This window comes from Xiphophorus hellerii, chromosome 19 (genome assembly GCF_003331165.1).
Source record: "Xiphophorus hellerii strain 12219 chromosome 19, Xiphophorus_hellerii-4.1, whole genome shotgun sequence".
In the NCBI taxonomy this organism is placed as follows: Eukaryota; Metazoa; Chordata; class Actinopteri; order Cyprinodontiformes; family Poeciliidae; genus Xiphophorus; species Xiphophorus hellerii.
In genome coordinates this window covers 12,765,027-12,785,032 of record NC_045690.1, presented here as the reverse complement: position 1 = coordinate 12,785,032, position 20,006 = coordinate 12,765,027, and the positions used below count along the sequence as shown (strand labels likewise).

Sequence of the window (20,006 nt, the reverse complement as noted above, 5' to 3'; positions counted from 1 at the left end):
ATGGATGGATGGATGCTGATATTTTGGAGAAACTTTTTAAGATGTTTTTGGTTAAAAATTTTTTTTTTAAAAACTCAGCCAGAGACCTTCCAATACAAAGACAGTTTGTAGAAAAAAGAGGCGTGTTATGAAAAAATAACAACTGTCTAAAAAAACTGCTGATTCTAATGATGATCCAGACCTTCTCTTGGGCATTTGATACACAGATATAAAAAAAAATTTCACACAAACTCTGTTACACCCCAGAAGATTTGAAAATATCTTGTTGAAGACTTGGAACACTGACAATTTTCAAATAAATATATAAATTTGAACTGCACAGCACAAAAGTCTGTTTTTGCCTTTGGATAAGAGCTTTGATTATATGAGAAGCTCACATACAGAGAAGCAAGATTCAAGAGCCCACTATCCTGCATGAATTTGATGTAGCCTGACTTCAGCACACAGATTTCAAGGTGACTGAAATGGTTCTTGGCTCCAATATGGCCACTCTCTGATTATGAAACCTGAAAACTGCACAAGGATCTGATCAGATGGTGGTGCAGTTGTAAGCAAGAAGGCGATCGATTGAATTTCTCCAGGTATTCCTGCTTCTTCCATACTCCAAAAACCAAACTTTTATGTTATAGTTGACCACTCTAAAGTCAACTATATATGGCTCCATGAATGAGTGAAGTGGATAGAAAAATGTATCAAAATGTTAATTTTTAAGTAACCTTTTTCATAATCAAAGTAATGAGATGTTTGTTTCAACACTTTTTTGAAAGCTATAATCACTTTAGCCCATTTTTTGTGGTTGAAAACATAATCAAATATGTTGAATCAAATTCATAATTCAGCCCTATTGTGTTCAATCAACCCAACTAACTCGTCAAGATATTTGAGACAGGTTAGCAAAAATAACCCAGACTACGCAGTTATTGGTGAGCAGTCTGTACAATAAATCCCATGCGCATCACTACACGTTAAAAAATGCTGCACTGATGGTATAAATGAGCAGGCTGTGGCTGAAAGATGCTGTGAAGTCTCAGTTGATTCTCAGGAGGACACAGAGGGCGGACAGGGAAGGGGAGGAGATTTAAATGTCCAATAAAAAGGTGGTGCGGGGAAATTAGACTGAAGTGTTTCTTTTAGCCGGCTGGAGCTCAGGGCGAGACCATAAACTGAAACTTTCAGTCTACAACTTACTATTTGCTACTGGAGCGGCTCTTCTTTTAAAAAGACGTTGGACTGAACCATATTATTTTTTCCACTTTGCTCGGGGATTTTTTGCCTGTTTTATCGTCAGGCAATTTTGACTCGCAGCTTGAACCACTTTATAGATATGTTTTATTTCTTTAAGCTCTGGCTTTAAGTGCAGATCCTAAGGGATTGGATCGCTTTTAACTCTAGCACTTTCTCCGGGTCCCTGGGGCCTTTTTCATTAGTGAGCGCAAACTTCATCAGGTTACACGCCGGCAGAAGCGGAGCTACGTGACTTCTCTCACTCTCACCGCTCGGACTGGGAGCAGATGACTCGGGAAATCCCGTTCAGCATCGTTTTTCTAACCTGACTGCCCACTCCTTTATATTAATATTATTCCGTTCAGTTTATTAATTTCTAAAACTGAGTGAAAGTTAGCGCCTGGGCACGTCAATCTCTCTCTGTGCGCAAACACCGCGAAATGACACCGAGTTTTGTTCTTGGGTGTGTGGTGGCGCTTTACCTGCTCCTCTCACCTGTACAGGTATGCTGTTTCACACTTCACACACAGACATTTTTTTTTTTTGCCTTTTAAGTGCAAAATTTGTGAAACATATGTTTTCTTTTGCTCGTAATTTGTGAATTGACTCTGCTTTCACATTCATATAAACAAAAACAGGAAATTATTCATATTTCTTTTATATTTTGTAGAATATTATAGTCATTGTTTGATATTTTAGTCTAGTTTCGCTTAAAATATGAATATGAAATGATTAAGTTAGTGATGACCAGAGCCGGTCCAAGGTTTTATGAGGCCCTTAGCAGAACATTTTGGTGTCCACTTTAAATTAAGCATACCAGCACATCACTGACCTTCTTTTTTTATTAGATCTGCTACTATTCTGCTTGATTTTTCAGTTGTTGATTATATCGCCTAATTGGTAATTACAGTCAGGGCTGAGCCATCCCCTCTCACGTTGTTTTTTTTATCTTTCCTTGCTATCACTGGCTACAGTTTAGAAAATTTGCAATAAGGTAAAGTAAACCTACCAAGGAGAGCCATTTTTTTCATTCCTGTTACCAAAAGCCTGGGGCTTATTGTTGAAATTTTGTTCTGAGAATACCATGTTTAAATTACAGTGGCACCAGAAAGCATTCATAATCCTTAATTATTCCCATATTATATTATATTATATTATATTATATTATATTATATTATATTATATTATATTATATTATATTATATTATATTATATCTACACAAAACTGCCAATATGACACTTAGCATAGCATCCTGGATTCTGCAACTTGATTTTAACTTGCTTGTGGTGAGCTAAATTCACTGACTATTGTTTTGGAATCAAACTCTGTAGAGTTTCACAGTTGATACCAACCAGTAAAGTCGAAACAATTGTCTGTAGGCCTCTGTCAAAATAGAAATCTGGAAGAGGAGACAAAAAACTTCTGACAGTGTTGAACATCCTTACAAACACTCTGATTTCTGTTATTTGGAAATAGAAAAGGCTTAATAGCACCAAGAGCCTCCTGAGATCTGTCTTCCCAATCAAACTGAGCAATCAGGGAAAAGGGGCTTTTGTCAGAAGGACGACCAATAATATATTGGTTAATAAGGTGAAGCTCCAATGTTCCCTTGTGGAGATGGAAGAACTGCTTAGAAGGTCAACAATTGCTATCCCTTCGACCAATCAGGCCTTTATGGTAGCCACCTTAGAGATTGCCAGATCAGGAGAAATAAAATTGTCTGGCAAACCCCACCCTCACTGTGAAGCATGGTGGTAGCAGCAACATGCTGCGGGGACTGGCAGCCAGATATAGAGATATTCTTAAAGAAAAGATCTTATACTTGGGTGCTATAAACCTCAGATGAAGGTGACCACTTATCTTCCAACACGACAAAAACTCAAATCACACAATCATGACAACAAAGAGTTGCCTTTAGAGAATGCTGCCAGAACTAAAACTCAAATCCAACTGAACATATCTGGAAAGGCCTAAAAAATGCTTTGCTCCACATCAAACCTGACTCAACTTGAGAGGATTTGTAGAGAAGAATGACTCTTCAATCACTTCAATGGCAGACTTTTAACTGCCATTGCTGCCAAAGATGCTACAATAAAGTATTAGCCCAATATTGTGATTACTTAATCTTGAAACAGGCATTTTTTTCCTAAAAACCTGTTTTTGTGTAGATTATTGAAAAGAAAATCTATTAAATCCTAAATCTAGTTTAGAATATTGTCTGTAACATAAAATAAGAAAAAATGAAGAAGTACAATGTCACCAGATGAATACCATCTGGTGACATTGTACCTGAAGATGAGAAGATTGTTTTAAGTTAGGCAAATGTTATGTTCTATGTCTATTTTCCAACTCCTTACCTGAAATGATATGTTAGCACATGTTCTATAGGATTTTTAGGCTACATAAAAAGATTATTTCAGGTTACTTTACTGACCTTGTAGCTCTTATTTTGACACCATACACATAATCAAGGTTCACATTAAATGCGCGTTTGTAACTTGTTTGCAAACATACCTACTTTTATGCTGTGTTATTTATGTTATCCTTTTGTGCCTGTTTAATCACTTTGTTGTTTGCTTTATTGCATTCTGTCTTGATCTGATTTGGGTGAGTTGGGGAGGATGGGCGATGAATACCTCCCCTATAAAATTGCTGCCCCTCACCCACCATCACTCTTTTTGGGCTTGTGGTTTTGGTGTGCCACCCCAGGAGTATCAATGACCTCCATCTGGCTGCCCTCCCTTTAAAAACATTTTGGAGGCGCCCTTTGGAAGAAGGCAGGGAAGTTCGATGTTGGGTTCAAAAGCAACCATGGAAAAAAGTTGGTTGCTGATTTTTGTGCAATTTCCTAACTCAGATAGAAGCAGTTTTCATTCTTTAACTACTTGAAATTGTGTCTGTTAACATGACTTTTAAATTTAGAAAGGCTTTTCTTACAAATGGACCATTCAGATTGTTTAATAGTCTACGCTAATTTCCAGTTTTATAAGACAAATGATCTGAGGATCATTAAAAGGAGGATCAGATAAAACAGGAAATTGCTCCAAATTCTTTAGTAAAAATGGCAGTCCTGAATCAAACAGTAATGAAGGAATATGAAGATGATCCCCATTTATGCACCAAAGCTTAAAACAAGTCCATTCAACATGCTGTTGATTGATGCATTTACAATAAGGAGTTTTTGGAAGCTTTCAATGAATGGAAGAAAAAAAAAATCTGCTCTGATAAATCAATGTTGTCATTCCTGATGACAAGGTACAGTAACTTGTGGTTTGAGTAACTTTTAAATGAGTGTCATTCAGCTCATTCATTCACAATGTAAAACATGACAAACTACATAATCATTCATCTGCAGCAGCACATGATGCAAAGTGACTCACTGTTACGTGTACATTTGGGAAAGCTCTAAGCTCATAATTACAGACGCTTTCTTCAAACACTAGTTTCACTGACATGGATTGTTCTCATTCTGTGTGATTTATTTTAGTGTGGAGAGATATTGGTTTCTATTTCTTTTGGAATGCATTTTAATGGTATGTTCTATTGTAGTTGGATAATACGAGATCCTGCTGAGCTGTCTCAAAGTGTGAGGCACTTCACTGCCCATGTTCATGTTTCTGTAGATTTTAATAGTAAAAGATAGTATTAAGTACAGCATCTAGATGAGAAGTGTTTGAGGTATTTCTGTCAGGCAGTACAAAGCTTATCTGTCTTCTGTTTCCTGGCATTGCCTGGTGGTCTCTTAATGAAAATCTGCCTGAGCAGAGCGAACCCGACACTAGAGTGGGCACTCTTTAACAAGCCTGCGTTGTGTCACAGATACTTGAGAGACGACGTGTCATTGGACAGTGGGACTTGTGCCACATAGAGCTCCAGCTCTTGAACCTTTTCAGTCTCTGATTTCCATCCAGCGTGGCAGCTGTCTCTGATGCGTCTCATGTTTAATGCAAATCCAGGTCCTTTTCTCATCCATTTACTCCCACTGTCACACTTCACACACCGCTGAAGCCTGTTGAATCAGCAGACTTTACCACTCTGCAGTCTGCATTCTGAAGTATTGACTCAGAGAGGCCTTAAAGGTCTGTGAAAGATTCATGTCCTAACAGTTTTCCAGACTGGACACTTTGCAGCTGTTGTTAAGTTGAAACTTGGTAGAAAACATGTGGTATTCCTGCATTTCCTCTAATCCGTATAATCAGCTCATGGCTTGCTTAGTCAAAACACGAATGACAAAGCACAGGGGCCCCACTGTGAAGCAGGTTAAATGCCCCCTGCTGCCTACAAGACTGATGGCAAGTGTAAACAATGCAATCTCTGAGATTCAACATCCAATCTGTCAGATCACACAGAGCCAGTCCTAAATCTGGATACTCCTTTAACCCTACAGATGTGTTTTACTGCTCATTAGTGAAAGAGCATTTCCTCACTTCTCTTCCTTTGCTGCAAACAACTTCTATAAAACCCTAAAAAGTTAGAAATTCAACATCTTTCATGAATTTCCCACGCTTAAAAATGCGTCACTAATAAATAATATCCTTTTATTTTCATGACATTCACAGCTGGAGTGTCTATCAGCAGCCCTGCGAATAAAGAGATCACTTGTTTCCGCTCTGAAACACAGAGTGGCCAAAAGAGGGTGGGGTTTTTGCTGTTTCATAATTCTTTAGTCCAACGGATTAATTGCTTACATATTTCAGTGTTTCTGAATGTGTGTTCTTGCTTTTCTATTCTGAACCTTGGGACTCATTTTTACTTTATGGAGCTTTTTTAGAGATCAGATTTTTTACTACAACCAAATGAATTTTTTAAATTCTTTTTACAAAATCAGATTATCAGGGATTACGTCCTGGAAGGGATGTGGTTTTTACTAGGTGTAACTCTTAATTTTTTGTGTGCAGTTTTATTGTGCAGGCACTAAACATTTTCTTCTGGTTACTCTGATTGTAATTCAGCTTTTCTCAGTTATCTTTTGCATTTACTTTAATAGATCTTTTTGTTTTTATTTTTGTATGTTTTTGATGTTTTATGAAGTTGGTTATTTTAAGAGAAATAACCAAAGAAAAGGAGGGCAGTTGTGATTTAGGCATCTGGTTGTGATGCCTGCTTATTTCTTTCCCATTGATGTGTTTCATGCTGTAATGAGGTAATGGATGGATGGATGTACTGAGGCATCCATCCGTCCATTTTCTGTACACCTTTGTCCCTACTGGGGTCGGGAGGGGTGCTGGTGCCTATCTCCAGCGAATGTTCCGGGCGAGAGGCGGGGTTCACCCTGGACAGGTCGCCAGTCTGGGCAGGGCAACACAGAGACAGACAGGACAAACAACCATGCACACACACACTCACACCTAGGGAGAATTTAGAGACACCAATTAACCTAACAGTCATGTTTTTGGACTGTGGGAGGAAGCCGGAGTACCCGGAGAGAACCCACACATGCACAGGGAGAACATGCAAACTCCATATAGAAAGAGCTTCCCGGGACAAGAATCAAACCCAGGACCTTCTTGCTTCAAGGCAACAGTGCTACCTACTCTGCTGCTGTGCAGTCTGCTGTACTGAGCTTATATACAAAATAGACTGAGAATTGTTTTTGGATCCTCTAGGAAAGCTTTTGCCAGAAAGGGTTTACCAAACCCTCCCTTCAGTGAAGTTCTTTTTTTTTCAGTTCAATTTACTTACATTCAATCCAACTCAAATTCATTTATATGGATTCAAATCACAATAGATCCCATTAATATTCAGTCATATAGGCCTTGTTTCAATTCATATCAAGCCAGTAATACAATCCATCCATATAAAAAATACTCAGAAAGTGCATAGAATCTGATATAATCTGATATTAGATAGTCATTGTACCATCAGGGTCAGTTTATAAAATTAATTAATTTATTTAATTATTATTTTTATTGGATTTCCATTGTGATGAAATATCTACTTTTGGAGTGAGACCTGGCCAAGAGGCACACTGGTGTATAGATACCAGTGACTAAAAATTTGTCAATCTAAGCATGCTTTGGTCATTGAGTTCACAGCAATAAACATGAAAGCACTAGTCCAAAATTAAGCATCAATACAATACATGTAGCTCTTAAATCTAGGTCAGATTTTCATTGATAGCTACACTCTGTGAACACGCTTGCTGATTTATTATGGTATTACTACCTCAGACTGAGGGTGGAGGCACCTGGGTTTCCTATCTGAACAATAGTAACCTCTTGCTCACCCTTTTACATGAGCTGTCCAAAGAATTAGTGTGTATTTGTGCATTCTAACTGCTTGTTTTATTCCTGATTCCTTGGCTGTGTAAACCACATGCTGTATGAACACCTGTATATGTGCTAAATCGCAGGTGTATAGATAGAAGATACAGACCAGATCATGTCTCTATTGCAAATTGAATACAGGAGAGTTTTTTTAAAAATCTTCAGTGTCTGTTGCTTCTGATGAATTTTCATTAGTTTGCAGTTAATCTACAGTATAGTGTTTGGTGTAAGCTACCTCCTTCATTTTATGGTTGTGTGCAAGAGGGCTAAGAAAATGCTGCATCAGCAGTTCCAAACCTGACTTCCTTTAGCCCATTGGGTTTGGCACTGATGATAACCTGCTTTGGTGTGATAGGAATTTTAGCTGAGGATAGAGCTTGTAAGCATCTCTGGTATGTATTTCTGCCACTCCTACATGACAAAACCACAAGTACCAAAAGCTATTTGGTTTTGCCTAACCATTAGATTAACCTCATTATAAAGAAAGCTTGTTCTAAATGTCTCTGACCAAAAATGGGGGCAATTATTTTTTTCTATGATAAAACCATACAAACCAGATAACATTAGATTGTTTCTGAGCACTACATTCATCATTGCACCCACAACGCCTGTTCCATATCTAACCAACAGATAGGAGGGATAGGCTTAAAAGGATGGTTTAAATGTTTTTTGCAGTGGGAGTTGAAAGGTTATGACTACCCGGTATCTTTTCAGAAGTAGATACCTGTCTGGTGTATTCACTTTGTTGAAACAGAGATTAGTTTTCTAGCTAATGGCTAATCAGAGTGGTGCCAAGACAAAGTGGGCTAGACCAACTCCATTCTCAAGTGTTTTAACATGTTTCATGCATTATTTCTCCATCTATAGGAATAAACTCCTATTTTAAATTTTAACAAGTCCAGCAGGATAGCTACTTGACATACATGTTCTACATCAGAAGTTTCAATTCAATAATTGTGAGTTACCAGGCAAAAGCCTTTATAGGAATTGTAAGATTGATGTTGATTTAGACAGACAAAAATGCACATTTTGGGCTCCAACATTTGTCTGAAATGTCTTCTTGTTGTCTAGGTGGAATTTTTAAAAGAACTAAGACGGCATTAAGAGGTTGTAGTCAACCCTCAATTGTTATGCCTCTGAGCTGACATGCTAGGTAGGGAGACATCTGAAAGGAAAGTTAGTTTCATGTCTGCATGTCAAGTCATTCCACAACGACTTCACAACACCTTCTTTGATTCCACAAAGATGCTAGAGCCAACCATGTCTGCTGCAGATAAGATACTGACTGGCCATAACCTCTGAGGGGAATAGTTCAGATTTTTTGAAGTTTTGTGAAGCTATTATCAGTACTAGTTCCCTTATCTGTAGTAGAGAGATGTCATTACTTTATTAAAAAGTGGTGATCAGTTAATTGACCACAAAACCTGCAAAAGTACAAGAATGTACCATCTTCAATGCCTCTGTCAAATTAGACAGGTTGAAAACCTTTAGAAAAACCTTTAGAAATCCAAAGGTTTTTTCTCTTGGAGAGACGTAGTTGCCTCTGATCAGACACCTAATTATTATATCAGTTAATAAAACATTTTACACTGGTTTATATGTGGAAAAAGCAATTCCAGAAATAACATTTTGTTGAAAAACCAAACACGAAAATAGTTTTGTAAAAGACTGTCCTCATGTGGACAAGGCCTGACAAGTTTGATGTTGACGTTAACCTAACTTTCAGTGTGTATGGCACCAAAATTGTCTCTAGGCCAGAGATCCACAAACTCTTGATTTCGGCCCTGGATGAGGGAACCATTACTGATAAGGTGTGGCTTTTGTGTCTGCAAGTACATGATGTTACACAGGTGTTTCCTTGACAATAGAAGAAAATCAATACTGGACACTAATCTTTTATATTGCACAAGTACAATTGTTACCATTCATATTTTTTCCACATATGTTCATGTTTATCCTGTCTGTTGTAGCTCTGGATGTTATAAAAATCAAAATTTCAGGTGTGTCTATGACGACTTTGAACAGATTAAAATACTTAAACCTTTTTTTCTGCCTGTCAAACATTTAAAATTTATGAACTCCTTGTGTTTTTTCCTCTTTCCCATCTTTCTCAGTCAAAGTGTGCTCACAAAGTTGTAGTGACTCGCTGACTGACGGTGCTTTTATTTGCGTTGTTGGGGTATTTCTCTCCAGTTGTAATTTCCCGGCCCAGGGGAGAGTTGCAATTGCAATCAGGAAATATGGATTTCTCCTTCCTTCTGCTTTGGAGGAGGAAGAGGAGTGGTGATGCTCGGGGCAGCCGTCTACTCAGCAAGCTTTAATCTCCCATCTGGATGTAATTTACTGTGGTTTACAGAAAAGCGTTTTACTGTAATAGGGACCACAATTACCACCGGTCAGTCTTATCTTAGGACCTGTGTAGTGCGTGAGTGTGTGTGTGTCTGTGTATGAGTGCATCATTTACACAGTGGTTGTGTCTGTTTGTGTCTATGTCTTTGGCGAGACATCTGTGCATTCATTAATGAACTTACACTAAGGAAGCTGTATTTATCTAAATCAACATCTATATGGACCTTTACCTCCTCCATGTCTGTTGACCCTACTTGCAGCGCAGCGTGTGTTATTTTGAAAAGCAGAAAAGCAGAGAAAGCATACCTGCCCTTATAGTGAGAAAACTCCCTGTTGAAGATAAAATTATTTTTAAAGAGTGTAGGAAACTCTCTTAGATAATCAGTCTTCAATCAATTAGGCTACCTTGCAAAGGTACCCATACTCCTCCAATTTTTTTACTAAGTCATTGTGATTTTGTGTTTTAGATCAACACAAAGTAATTAATATTTCAAAATCAAATTTCAAAATACTAAGTTAAATAAATTTGTGAATTAAAATCTACAAAGTGTGGCATGCATGGATATTTACTCTGTTAGCCATAAATAAAATCTCAAATCACATAACTAGAAAATAAGTTCGTAAGCTGACAGGCCCATAATAATCATAGAGGAGCTACAGAAATCCAGAGCATAGCGGGAAAGTCTTACCCAGTACAACTGTTGCCACTGTCCTCCATTTTTTGGAGAAGTTGCAGGAAGAATTTCAACTACAGGATTGCCATTGTCCAAATAGAGGAAGCATGTGGAAGAAGATTTTCTGGTCAGAAGAGACCAAAATTGAACTTTATGGCCTGTGGGCCCAAAAAGAACTAACCCTGCACTAACCCTGAACACACTGTTCCCACTTTAAAAAACTAGCCTGTGAGAGTTAATGAGAAGATGGATGGGGCTAAATACAGATAAATCTTGGAAGAGGATCTGTTGAAAGTCTTGAAGTCTTGAGACTGGGGTAGAGATTCTACACATTGATTTACGTAATGCAAGGTTTTTCATTTAAGTTCAATTTAGTGTATTTTTATTGTGCATAACAAATATTCCCCTAAGCCCCTTTTAAAATTAGTTACTATACATTTCAATTTGATCATTTTAAAATAATACAGTCAAGTTATATTTGTTATTCAAATTGGTTGGAAGTTTTCTTCCTAAGAAAATCCAACTGAATGCATTAAGTCACTGACTTGCCGCAAACACTCCTCCTGATGCATTATGTGGATCTCCAAATTACTGCTTTAGGATTTGGGAATCTGCCTCATAACACATCAATGTGCCTTTTTTATAGCGTGTGAAACAAGTCCAGATTCAGTAATGCTCTCCTCACCATGATTTCTGGGGTGATTGTTGTAAACGTTCACCATGTGTTCTGGTATGAAGTTTGTTGGTAATTTGAAAGTGGCCCCCGATCATGAGCTCTGACCTGACCACTTTGCAGACCCGACTGGGTAATGTCACTCCTGATGTTTTAGGTTCACCTGCCTCGTGTATACAAAACAGTGCCTGTTTTTCCTTAGTAGGGGTGGAAAATATGTTTTGTTTTCTTCAAGCTGCATGTGAGGTCTGAGAAATGCTGCTGTGGATTTTGTTGTTGATGTAATGAACCTGGATCGCGGTGGCAGATGGAAGAGTAGCATTAGAGTGGTGTTGCATCCACTGTTTTAGTTTCTCTGTGGTTTTACGGGTTAAGTTTCATCGTATTATGAAACTAAGAACATGTTCCTGTGTGCCACATTTATTCTTTTTAAGAATAATTAATTAAAATGACAGAGATTTCTGAACAACGAGCCACTTTGTCTGAGTCAGTGATGGTCCTTGATATGAATGATTTGTCAATGTGCTAGCCAGGGCAATAGTTGCAAGAAGGAACCAATAATCAATTTGCAAAAATAACTTCAGGACGCTGCTTTGTAGCACAAAAATAAATTCCTTAAATCTATTTGTCTGTGATTAATCAACCGCTAACTATATATCAATATTACAAATAAAATTTTATATTCAAAAAATCTTTCTGCTGCTAAATTATTGAATAAACAGACATATGAGATCAACTACAAACATATTTATTGTCTATAATCTGTTATTTAGGTAATTTAACTATCAGACTGGTGCAACGTGCTGTTATTCCAATTCAACTTTCAGATGTTTCAGGAATCCCTCATCATTCATGATACTTCGTTAAAAAAATTCTTTGGAAATCTGCAAACTGACATTAACGTTGGGGACACTTGTGCTACTGCAACATGTCTGGCATTGAGAAGTTATTTTAGCCTTGAATAGTTAACTGATAGGCCAACACAGCCAGGGCTCAAGGGTAGGAGCTTTGTCGTCCATTGCTCTTGTTGCGGATGTCTCTTGTGCGTAAGAGTATGGGTGTACCAAAACAATTTGCAAATCCAGAAGTTCTGAAACCTTTATTTTTAAAAAAAATTGATTAACTGCGATAAAATTGTAATAAAAGCTCTGTAATTAAATAATTTAAATTAACATGCTGAAGTTCTATATGTATGGTACATATATTTCTCTCTCTCTCTCCCTGTGTGTGTGTGTATATACTGTATATATATACAGAAATATATATGCATACAGAAATACACACATAGAAATGCAGAATCTATTATTTACTTGAGTCATTATTAGCCCAAGTCTTGAGAACTGAGGAGGGGATTTTCCCAAATCTCTGCCAGTCTGCTTTTCCTCATTATTAAAGTAAACAGTTCTGCTGACGTGAACCTTGTTTTGGTTTAACTCTGATAAAAAGTATACTGCAAAGCCCACTCAGCCTGGTGACCTGACATCTCTGAAGTAATTTATTTAAAAGTCAGAGCAATCAAATAATAAGGCAGGAGCTTGGGCCACTGTAGTTGTTGTACTACAAGAACATGTATGGTGCGTTTTGTAGCTAAAAGTCGGAATATGTAAGGGTTTGTGGCTTGACCATATCGCATTTACACTGTAAAACCCATAAAAACTGAACCCTTATTATGGCAGCACTGTTAAATCAGTAGGATTCAACCACACTGATAATGAAAACCGAGTTCTTGCAGAATGATTTGTGTTGATAATTGTAAGATGCTGTTGGCTTCTCTGTGGAGAAACTCTCATATTTTGTCAACCACCAAATAAGTGTGTTGAGAGGAATTGTCCTTAGTTTCAAGTTGGTGTCCTTATGATACCTTTTAACTTTTTGAGGGAATACCAGCAATATTCAGTATTTTCAATGATTTTCTTTCTTGTTGGTAGTTTTTACTTTCAATATGTAATAGGTTAGATATTTGAACTATGTATACAAGTGAAATAAAAAGTATCTAACACTCCACTTGTTGTCAACTTGTTATTAAACAAAACATCCCTCATGCTTACAGTCACTGTTTTGTAATCCAGTGGAAAGAACAGAAAGACCTGTAATATTGGCGTATTGCACTATGTTCTTCATTCTTTGCTATCTTAAAAAATGCGATGCTAATTATTTTAGCTTGGACCCAGATCTTGTTCAGCAAATTGCCATTGTACCTGCTGTTGAATTGACTTCCTCTGCTTGACCCTCTAAACTGGTATATCCTTGAAGCATTAAGCAGAATCTCTGTCATGTTAAGTTGTGCTCCCTACGCACGCTGCCCTCTCCCTGACAGATGGAGTAAGCAAGGAGGTTAAAGATGACGCAGTTCAGCTGTGTGGGACTAGAGAGTGATGATGTTCTGGGCCTCTGTGGCCTGATGGCAGGAGCTCAGGGACTAAGTGAGTCCTCTAGTAACACATGAGTACAGCAGAAACAGTTTGGGGAACTCCTTTAGCTGCTGTACAATTTAACAGCCAATTTATTACATTTTCTGTTGTAATTTCTCCTTTCATTGAACTTTTTCTATTTTTTTTCTTGTGAGAACCATAAACTTGGGATTTTTTTATAAGTCAGATAAACAAAAAGTAGTGCATACTTGTTTTACAAATATATCTAGGCCTTCCAAGTCAAAACTTTGCAGAAACATTTTTGCAGTTGCGCTTATGAAGCCCATGTCTCATCTTCCCTTTACTGAACAAGTATGTGTTACTATATTTTGTTCTTTTGTAATAATTGAAATTTGTGGTGTAGTTTAATAAAATATGGAAATATTCAATGGGCGTAATTACTTTTTCAAGATATTGTAAGTGAACATATTGTGGAATGTGAATAGAAGATTTCTAATGTTAAAAATAAACAACTATCCATTTGTATGATTATACTGTGGATTAGGGATAGCGTTAAGCCTAATTTTAATTTGTTTTGTTCCGTTGATTTTATTTTATCTGCTTGTTTACCTGCTTCTGAACAAGAAACCTTTCCTTGGATTTTATGGTATTTTTTGTAGAAAATGTACAAGAAATGTATGTTGTACAAAGTATTTAGTGTCTTCAGCATAATTGTGTTTTCCAGTCGTTTGTTCCGTTGCAGATTCTGTTGCAATGAGCCAAAGTTTTACACATGCTCATAAATAGCAAGACAAACCTAGACAACATAATCTGCCAGGTTTAATATTTGTTTAGTTGTGTAGCCTTTACTTCATCAAACAATTCCTGAAAATGACACAAGACCATGTTAAACCTAATTAATTAGAAGTGAATCTCCTTGAAAAAAAGCCTAATTAGGGGAATGAGGTGAACGAGATACTAAAGTGAAGTCAGAAATTGATCTAGCTTGTGGGATTTGTTTGTCGAGATCATTCATAATTTACTGATATAAAACCCTGCTTTTTCCACAAGAGCTAAACTACCTCTAGTCACCATTGATCGCAAAGTTAATACTGCTAAGTGCAGGAGGTGAAGGAAGTAGCTACCTGAGATGTCTCAGGCAACTTTTTTTTTACATCATAGCAGCAGCTTCTCTCATACTTCTCTATTCTCAAACCCAACAGGCACCAGTGATATTTTCTTGTTATGACAAGGTTTAACCCTTGACTTCTTGAAGAGCAAGTGAGTCAAAGCCAAGAAGCTTTTGTAATGTGTAGCAAGCTCATAAAACGGAAAAGAGACAGAAAAAGTGAAAAGATCTTAGGACGGCTGGTGGTGGAGAGAGTTTTGTTTTATTCTGATGTTGCTATAGAGAGTGGGAAATAATCAGTGCTTGACTGAGTGAAAGTGACATTGAACAATAGCTTAAACTGCAGTATGACGTTCCCATGCTGAGCATTAAAATATATTCACAGACCAGAGCTCGTGTCCTGCTGTGTTTTTGTGCAGCAGCAGACACAGTTCGTTGGGCGCTGCTCCATGGAACAACTCTGCTGTCAGAGGAACAGCTGTACATGTTGGCCAGATGATGAGCTGCTCTGAGAAAAAGAGCGAGAAGCTTCATCTGTTCCCAAAATGCAGAGAGGAGAAATCCTGAGTGACTGTGGGGAATCCTCCTGCAGGAGGTGCATATTCTACTCATCTCACTAAAAGTTTAAAATGTGTCCCTTGAATATTTGTGCGAAGTGAAATTCATCATCGTCAAATCAGGACATTCCTCCTAAATCACGTTGCTGACTGTGGCGGTGTGCTGACAGATACCATCCTCATCCACAAGCTAATTTTGGTTCAAAACAGGAAGAGGATGCATTTTATGCTGTGAACAGATGGTGTGAAAACAACTGTCTGATGTTGCATAACACTTTTCCACGTATCAGAGTCTGCAGTGACTGTTGCGTTTTATCAGGTCTGTGTTGAAGAGAAAAGAAAATGAAATTCAATTTTATTACGAAGGATTGCGGAAGCAGGTTGTCTGCCGCCTGTCCTGCACTTCTGCCGGAGGGTGTTTTATCAAACCTAGATTTCCCTTCCTGAGATGGAGTCAAGCAGAGGTTTTGTGTTTTCCCAGGCGAATGAGAAATTCACTCTGTTTATCAGGGGATGATGGGAAAAAATCAAGACGGAGGGGGAAGCCATCAATGGGAAAATAAATAGAGAACTGAATCTTACACCACAGGAAGCAGGTTTTTGAACCTAAACAGTTGGGCACACTGTGGAACATGTCAGCAAGGATGTGCTGCTTGTCAAAAAGATTCAACCAATCCAGAGTAGGAAAAGAAGATCCACTGTCAACCCATTTTAGGCCCGTGTAGTACCAGCTGTCACCACTGGAGGACAAAATCTTTTAACCTTTTCAATACTTAGCTACATAATTATGCTGTGTTAATTAAAATTGAAGAATTTGATAATCTTAGGTGAATTTGTGCTACTTTTATCATTTTTGGCTCACCTTCCAAGTAGAAGTTTCAAAAGTTAATGATTTTATTGCCACGGCTGGTGGCCTCCCCTGCAGGGTACCACAGGACTCCATGATTAGATCTTTTCATTTTTCTCTGTCTTCTGCCAGTTATTACAGTTTTTTTTCTCATAAATATAATTATTTTTCTTTCATTTTATACAGATAGCTGATTTGTTTATTGTCCACTTTAAAGTTTTGCTGACTGCTTTCTACAGCCTATCCTTGGCTACATTCACAGCAGATCTTGATACTACAGTCTAAATTTTGACTGAAATCTCATTTTTTATCTTTTTAGTGTGGTCATTCATACTACTAATTAAATGCGACCACAGTCAGGTATCTGTGTGAACAGTTTATGACCCCAAAGTGACCCGCATGTGGAGAAGAACGTAGCAAGTAGTCAAACATTATAACGGATGCCAGTGTATATAGATCAATAAAGCTGTTGAGAAATGGGAGCCAACAGCATTGTTACAAGATTATAACAAGATAAAGAAAGCTGTTGATATAGAAAGCATAACTAATATCAATAGCCTTTTGTGGACCATTAACCAAAACCTGTGTAGAGAAGTCTTTTTGGACACATAGTTAAAAGACAAATGTCATATAAAATGTGACGTGTAACACTGTTAAATCGTTGCCTTTTCCAGTTGATTTGACCACTGCAACACACTTTATTTTGCTTATTAACATTTTCCATTTCTATCTAGAAATCTGCACTGCTTCATTTGTCAGTAGACTCTTAATAGCTATGTTTCATTTTACCAGTCTGAACTGCTGCCCCCCCTTTATATACTGCCTCACTTCCTCAGGTCAGTAGACCAGATGCTTTTAAAGTGCTCCATAGACACGACGCAAATGTAGAGATGTTTTTTTGGGGGGGAGGGAGGGTTTGCAGCATCTCTAAAACTGTGGTGGGCTCTTTCATTACTGTTTTTAAAACAAACTTCATATTCTCACATTTGGTTGAATATGACTTTTTTATCAATTCTCAGTAACACTGGTTTTATTTGTTGTTATCTCGATTGTAAAGGTTTTTGTCCAATCTTGTTTTTTATGATATGGTAAATATACTGTATGTTTTCTGAGAGGTTCCTACTATTACATTCTTTTAGATGTATTTTTCTCTTTTCAGAATTTACCCACGGCAGAGACAAATAGCACCGTGGAAGGTAAGTATTTGTTGTTGTTTTATTTAAAAATGTATCAAAGTGCTGGAAATTAATCATGTTAATTGCATGAGCTTTAATTAAAAAATTAAAACTAATCAGTGTAGTTGAAAACAGTGTATTGGCAAAATAAATATTTTCTAAATTATTGAATAAATTGTTATATTTACACACACCCACACACACACACATTCACAAAGGATTATTTTATCCATATTTTGTTTATTCACAGCAGAGGTTAGAGGTCAGAGAATGAAACTGATTTCAAACTCAGTTGTATTTTCCATACATTATTGGGATGTGAAATTAATGACAAAGCTCAGGAATGTTGGCTACCAGTCAGCAAGCTTGAACTGAATCTACACAATAACAGGGCTTGTCTCAGCCAAAAGGGATTACCCAACTTTTGACCTTCTCTCCTCACATCCTTTCCCTCCCTCACATCACTATAAATTAATGCTGCCAAAGGAGAAATAAACTACAACTTAAAGGCTTGCACAGCTCCCAGGCCGGGATCTGGAATACATGCAGCAGAGGAAAGTTTAGAAAAGTGGAAGACATACAGTTGAGTTTAGCCATAGTAAGTGGCCAGCAAAATGTCCCTTAATGTTGTATTACAACATTACAGTTCACGGCCTCATCTCCTGATCATGGATGCTTCCCCAACCATCTCCTCCCAGCCCGTCTGCGTTTATAAACAGCTGTTGTGGTGTCAGGCTCCAGTTGGTGACCTCTGGGGGTCAGTGCAGTCCCAGAGGTGCCTGCGGGGCAACTCAGCTCCAGTTCCAGCAGGGTTCTGTTCATGGCCATGTTCCCAGTGTTTGTTTTCTCTTCCTTCTGTGTTTGGCTATAGTCGTCCCTGTTCTTCTCTTCCCCCCGCAGCAAGTAGGACACTTTCACACATGTACTCCCACAGGAAAGTGTACTGCACATTGTACAAATGTCTCTTTCTGTTATAAGAAAACAGGATACACTGTATATCACATCTGGCTTTACGTCTCTGTATACATCACATGAGCATGTCATTATTATCCTGTTTAACTAATTAATCATACTATTTGTGAACAAATAAATAGAAACTAATAGTATAGTTTGTTTACAATCCATGTAGTGATTTTCTCTCTCATTAGAGAGCTTGGGAATTTGCTCTGAGTGGTCAGACTTTGCATCTTTATGAGAACCAAAGGTTTTTCCAAAGTCAAGAAAACTGGCATAGGGTGTGAGATCTTTCCGGGTGCATGCAGAAAAGGTGCATAGAGGCCTGAGAGAGAATACGTAATCTTGTAGTTGATTAAAAGTTAATTAAGTTGAATATGAATGAATATAATTAGTATCATACTATTTGTGAACAAATAAATAGAAACTAATAGTATAGTTTGTTTACAATCCATGTAGTGATTTTCTCTCTCATTAGAGAGCTTGGGAATTTGCTCTGAGTGGTCAGACTTTGCATCTTTATGAGAACCAAAGGTTTTTCCAAAGTCAAGAAAACTGGCATAGGGTGTGAGATCTTTCCGGGTGCATGCAGAAAAGGTGCATAGAGGCCTGAGAGAGAATACGTAATCTTGTAGTTGATTAAAAGTTAATTAAGTTGAATATGAATGAATATAATTAGTAAAATGACTACCAATAATCACATAATAACCTTCTGAAATGTGCTTTTTCTGAAATATGATCTGTAATGATTTCTGTAATGATTTAACTTGATTTCTGTAATGATTTAACTATGAAACGATTATGGTTGATGAATTATAATAAGTGAGAGGATCAAACTTGTGATAATTTGAAGTCAATGTTCAAATGGGTTTAATGCAGGTTAAATGTGTTTAATGATTGTAACAGATGGAAAAGTGAGTTAGAGAAAGAAGAGGAATGTATGGGTGAGGTCCTGATAACAGGAAATGTCGCAAGCAGTTCTGAACAGATGGCCAGAGCGCACAGGATGGGCAGGGCGGTGAGTTTGGCTGAGGCAACGGAAAAAAGGGGAAGTACGGGAACTTCCACTCCGGTCAGCAAAAACAGGTTGGGAAATGTAGGGACTTTTTCATGAGAGACAGCAGATGTGAAGAACGTCACGTAGACCAAACCCTCCCATACACACACAGGGTGGGGAAATGCATAAAAACGGGGCGAAAAGAGGAACCAGTTGTTCCCAGTCCGGCGGCGCAGAAGGAGAAACAACTCACAGAGGAGCAGATTGAGCCACGGACCGCACTTCAGAACCACGGGGAAGCTCGGACTTCACACCGCTACGAAAAGGACTGGGTCCCATCGCCCCATCTCTGGTTCTTCATTCGACCGTCGGTCTCGTCTCAACCCAGCAATTTCAAACTCTGCAACAAGACTTGGAGGAAGGACAAAGGTCCCTCAGGGATGAAGAACTGGGTTTTGCAAAAGGATTCAGACCCTTTCTGCTTTGTTTCCTTTCTGAGGAGGGTTTTTCCACACCAGGCAAAGACCTCAACCAAGGACGCAAGAAATTCCTGTTGCCAAAAGATCCACCATCAACGGGGTATGAGTTGAATCTGCTCATTGAAATTCCATTTCAGAACGTGCGACTTAAATTAGGGAACGGAGATAGCGTAGAATGATTGTACATGTAAATCTTATTACCCTGTCTTTGAATTATATACGATTGATTATTGATTTGTATGTCGCATATCCCTGCTTAAGCTTGCTTAATAAATTTATATTATAAAATTCTAATGAGGTTGGTGGACATTGGAATTAATAGAGTCATTT

General features: G+C 37.9%; 1 protein-coding gene across 1 annotated transcript in view; it reads left to right on the top strand.

Moving 5' to 3' along the window:
* The first annotated feature begins 1,132 nt into the window (after nucleotides 1-1,132).
* Nucleotides 1,133-20,006, top strand: part of pgfb (placental growth factor b) — a 39,249-nt gene continuing 20,375 nt past the window's right edge. Inside the window, exons 1-2 of the mRNA XM_032548268.1 lie at nucleotides 1,133-1,727; nucleotides 17,231-17,267. Of these exons, the coding sequence (XP_032404159.1) occupies nucleotides 1,665-1,727; nucleotides 17,231-17,267 (100 nt within the window). The 5' untranslated portion in view covers nucleotides 1,133-1,664. The remainder of the gene's footprint in view (nucleotides 1,728-17,230; nucleotides 17,268-20,006) is intronic.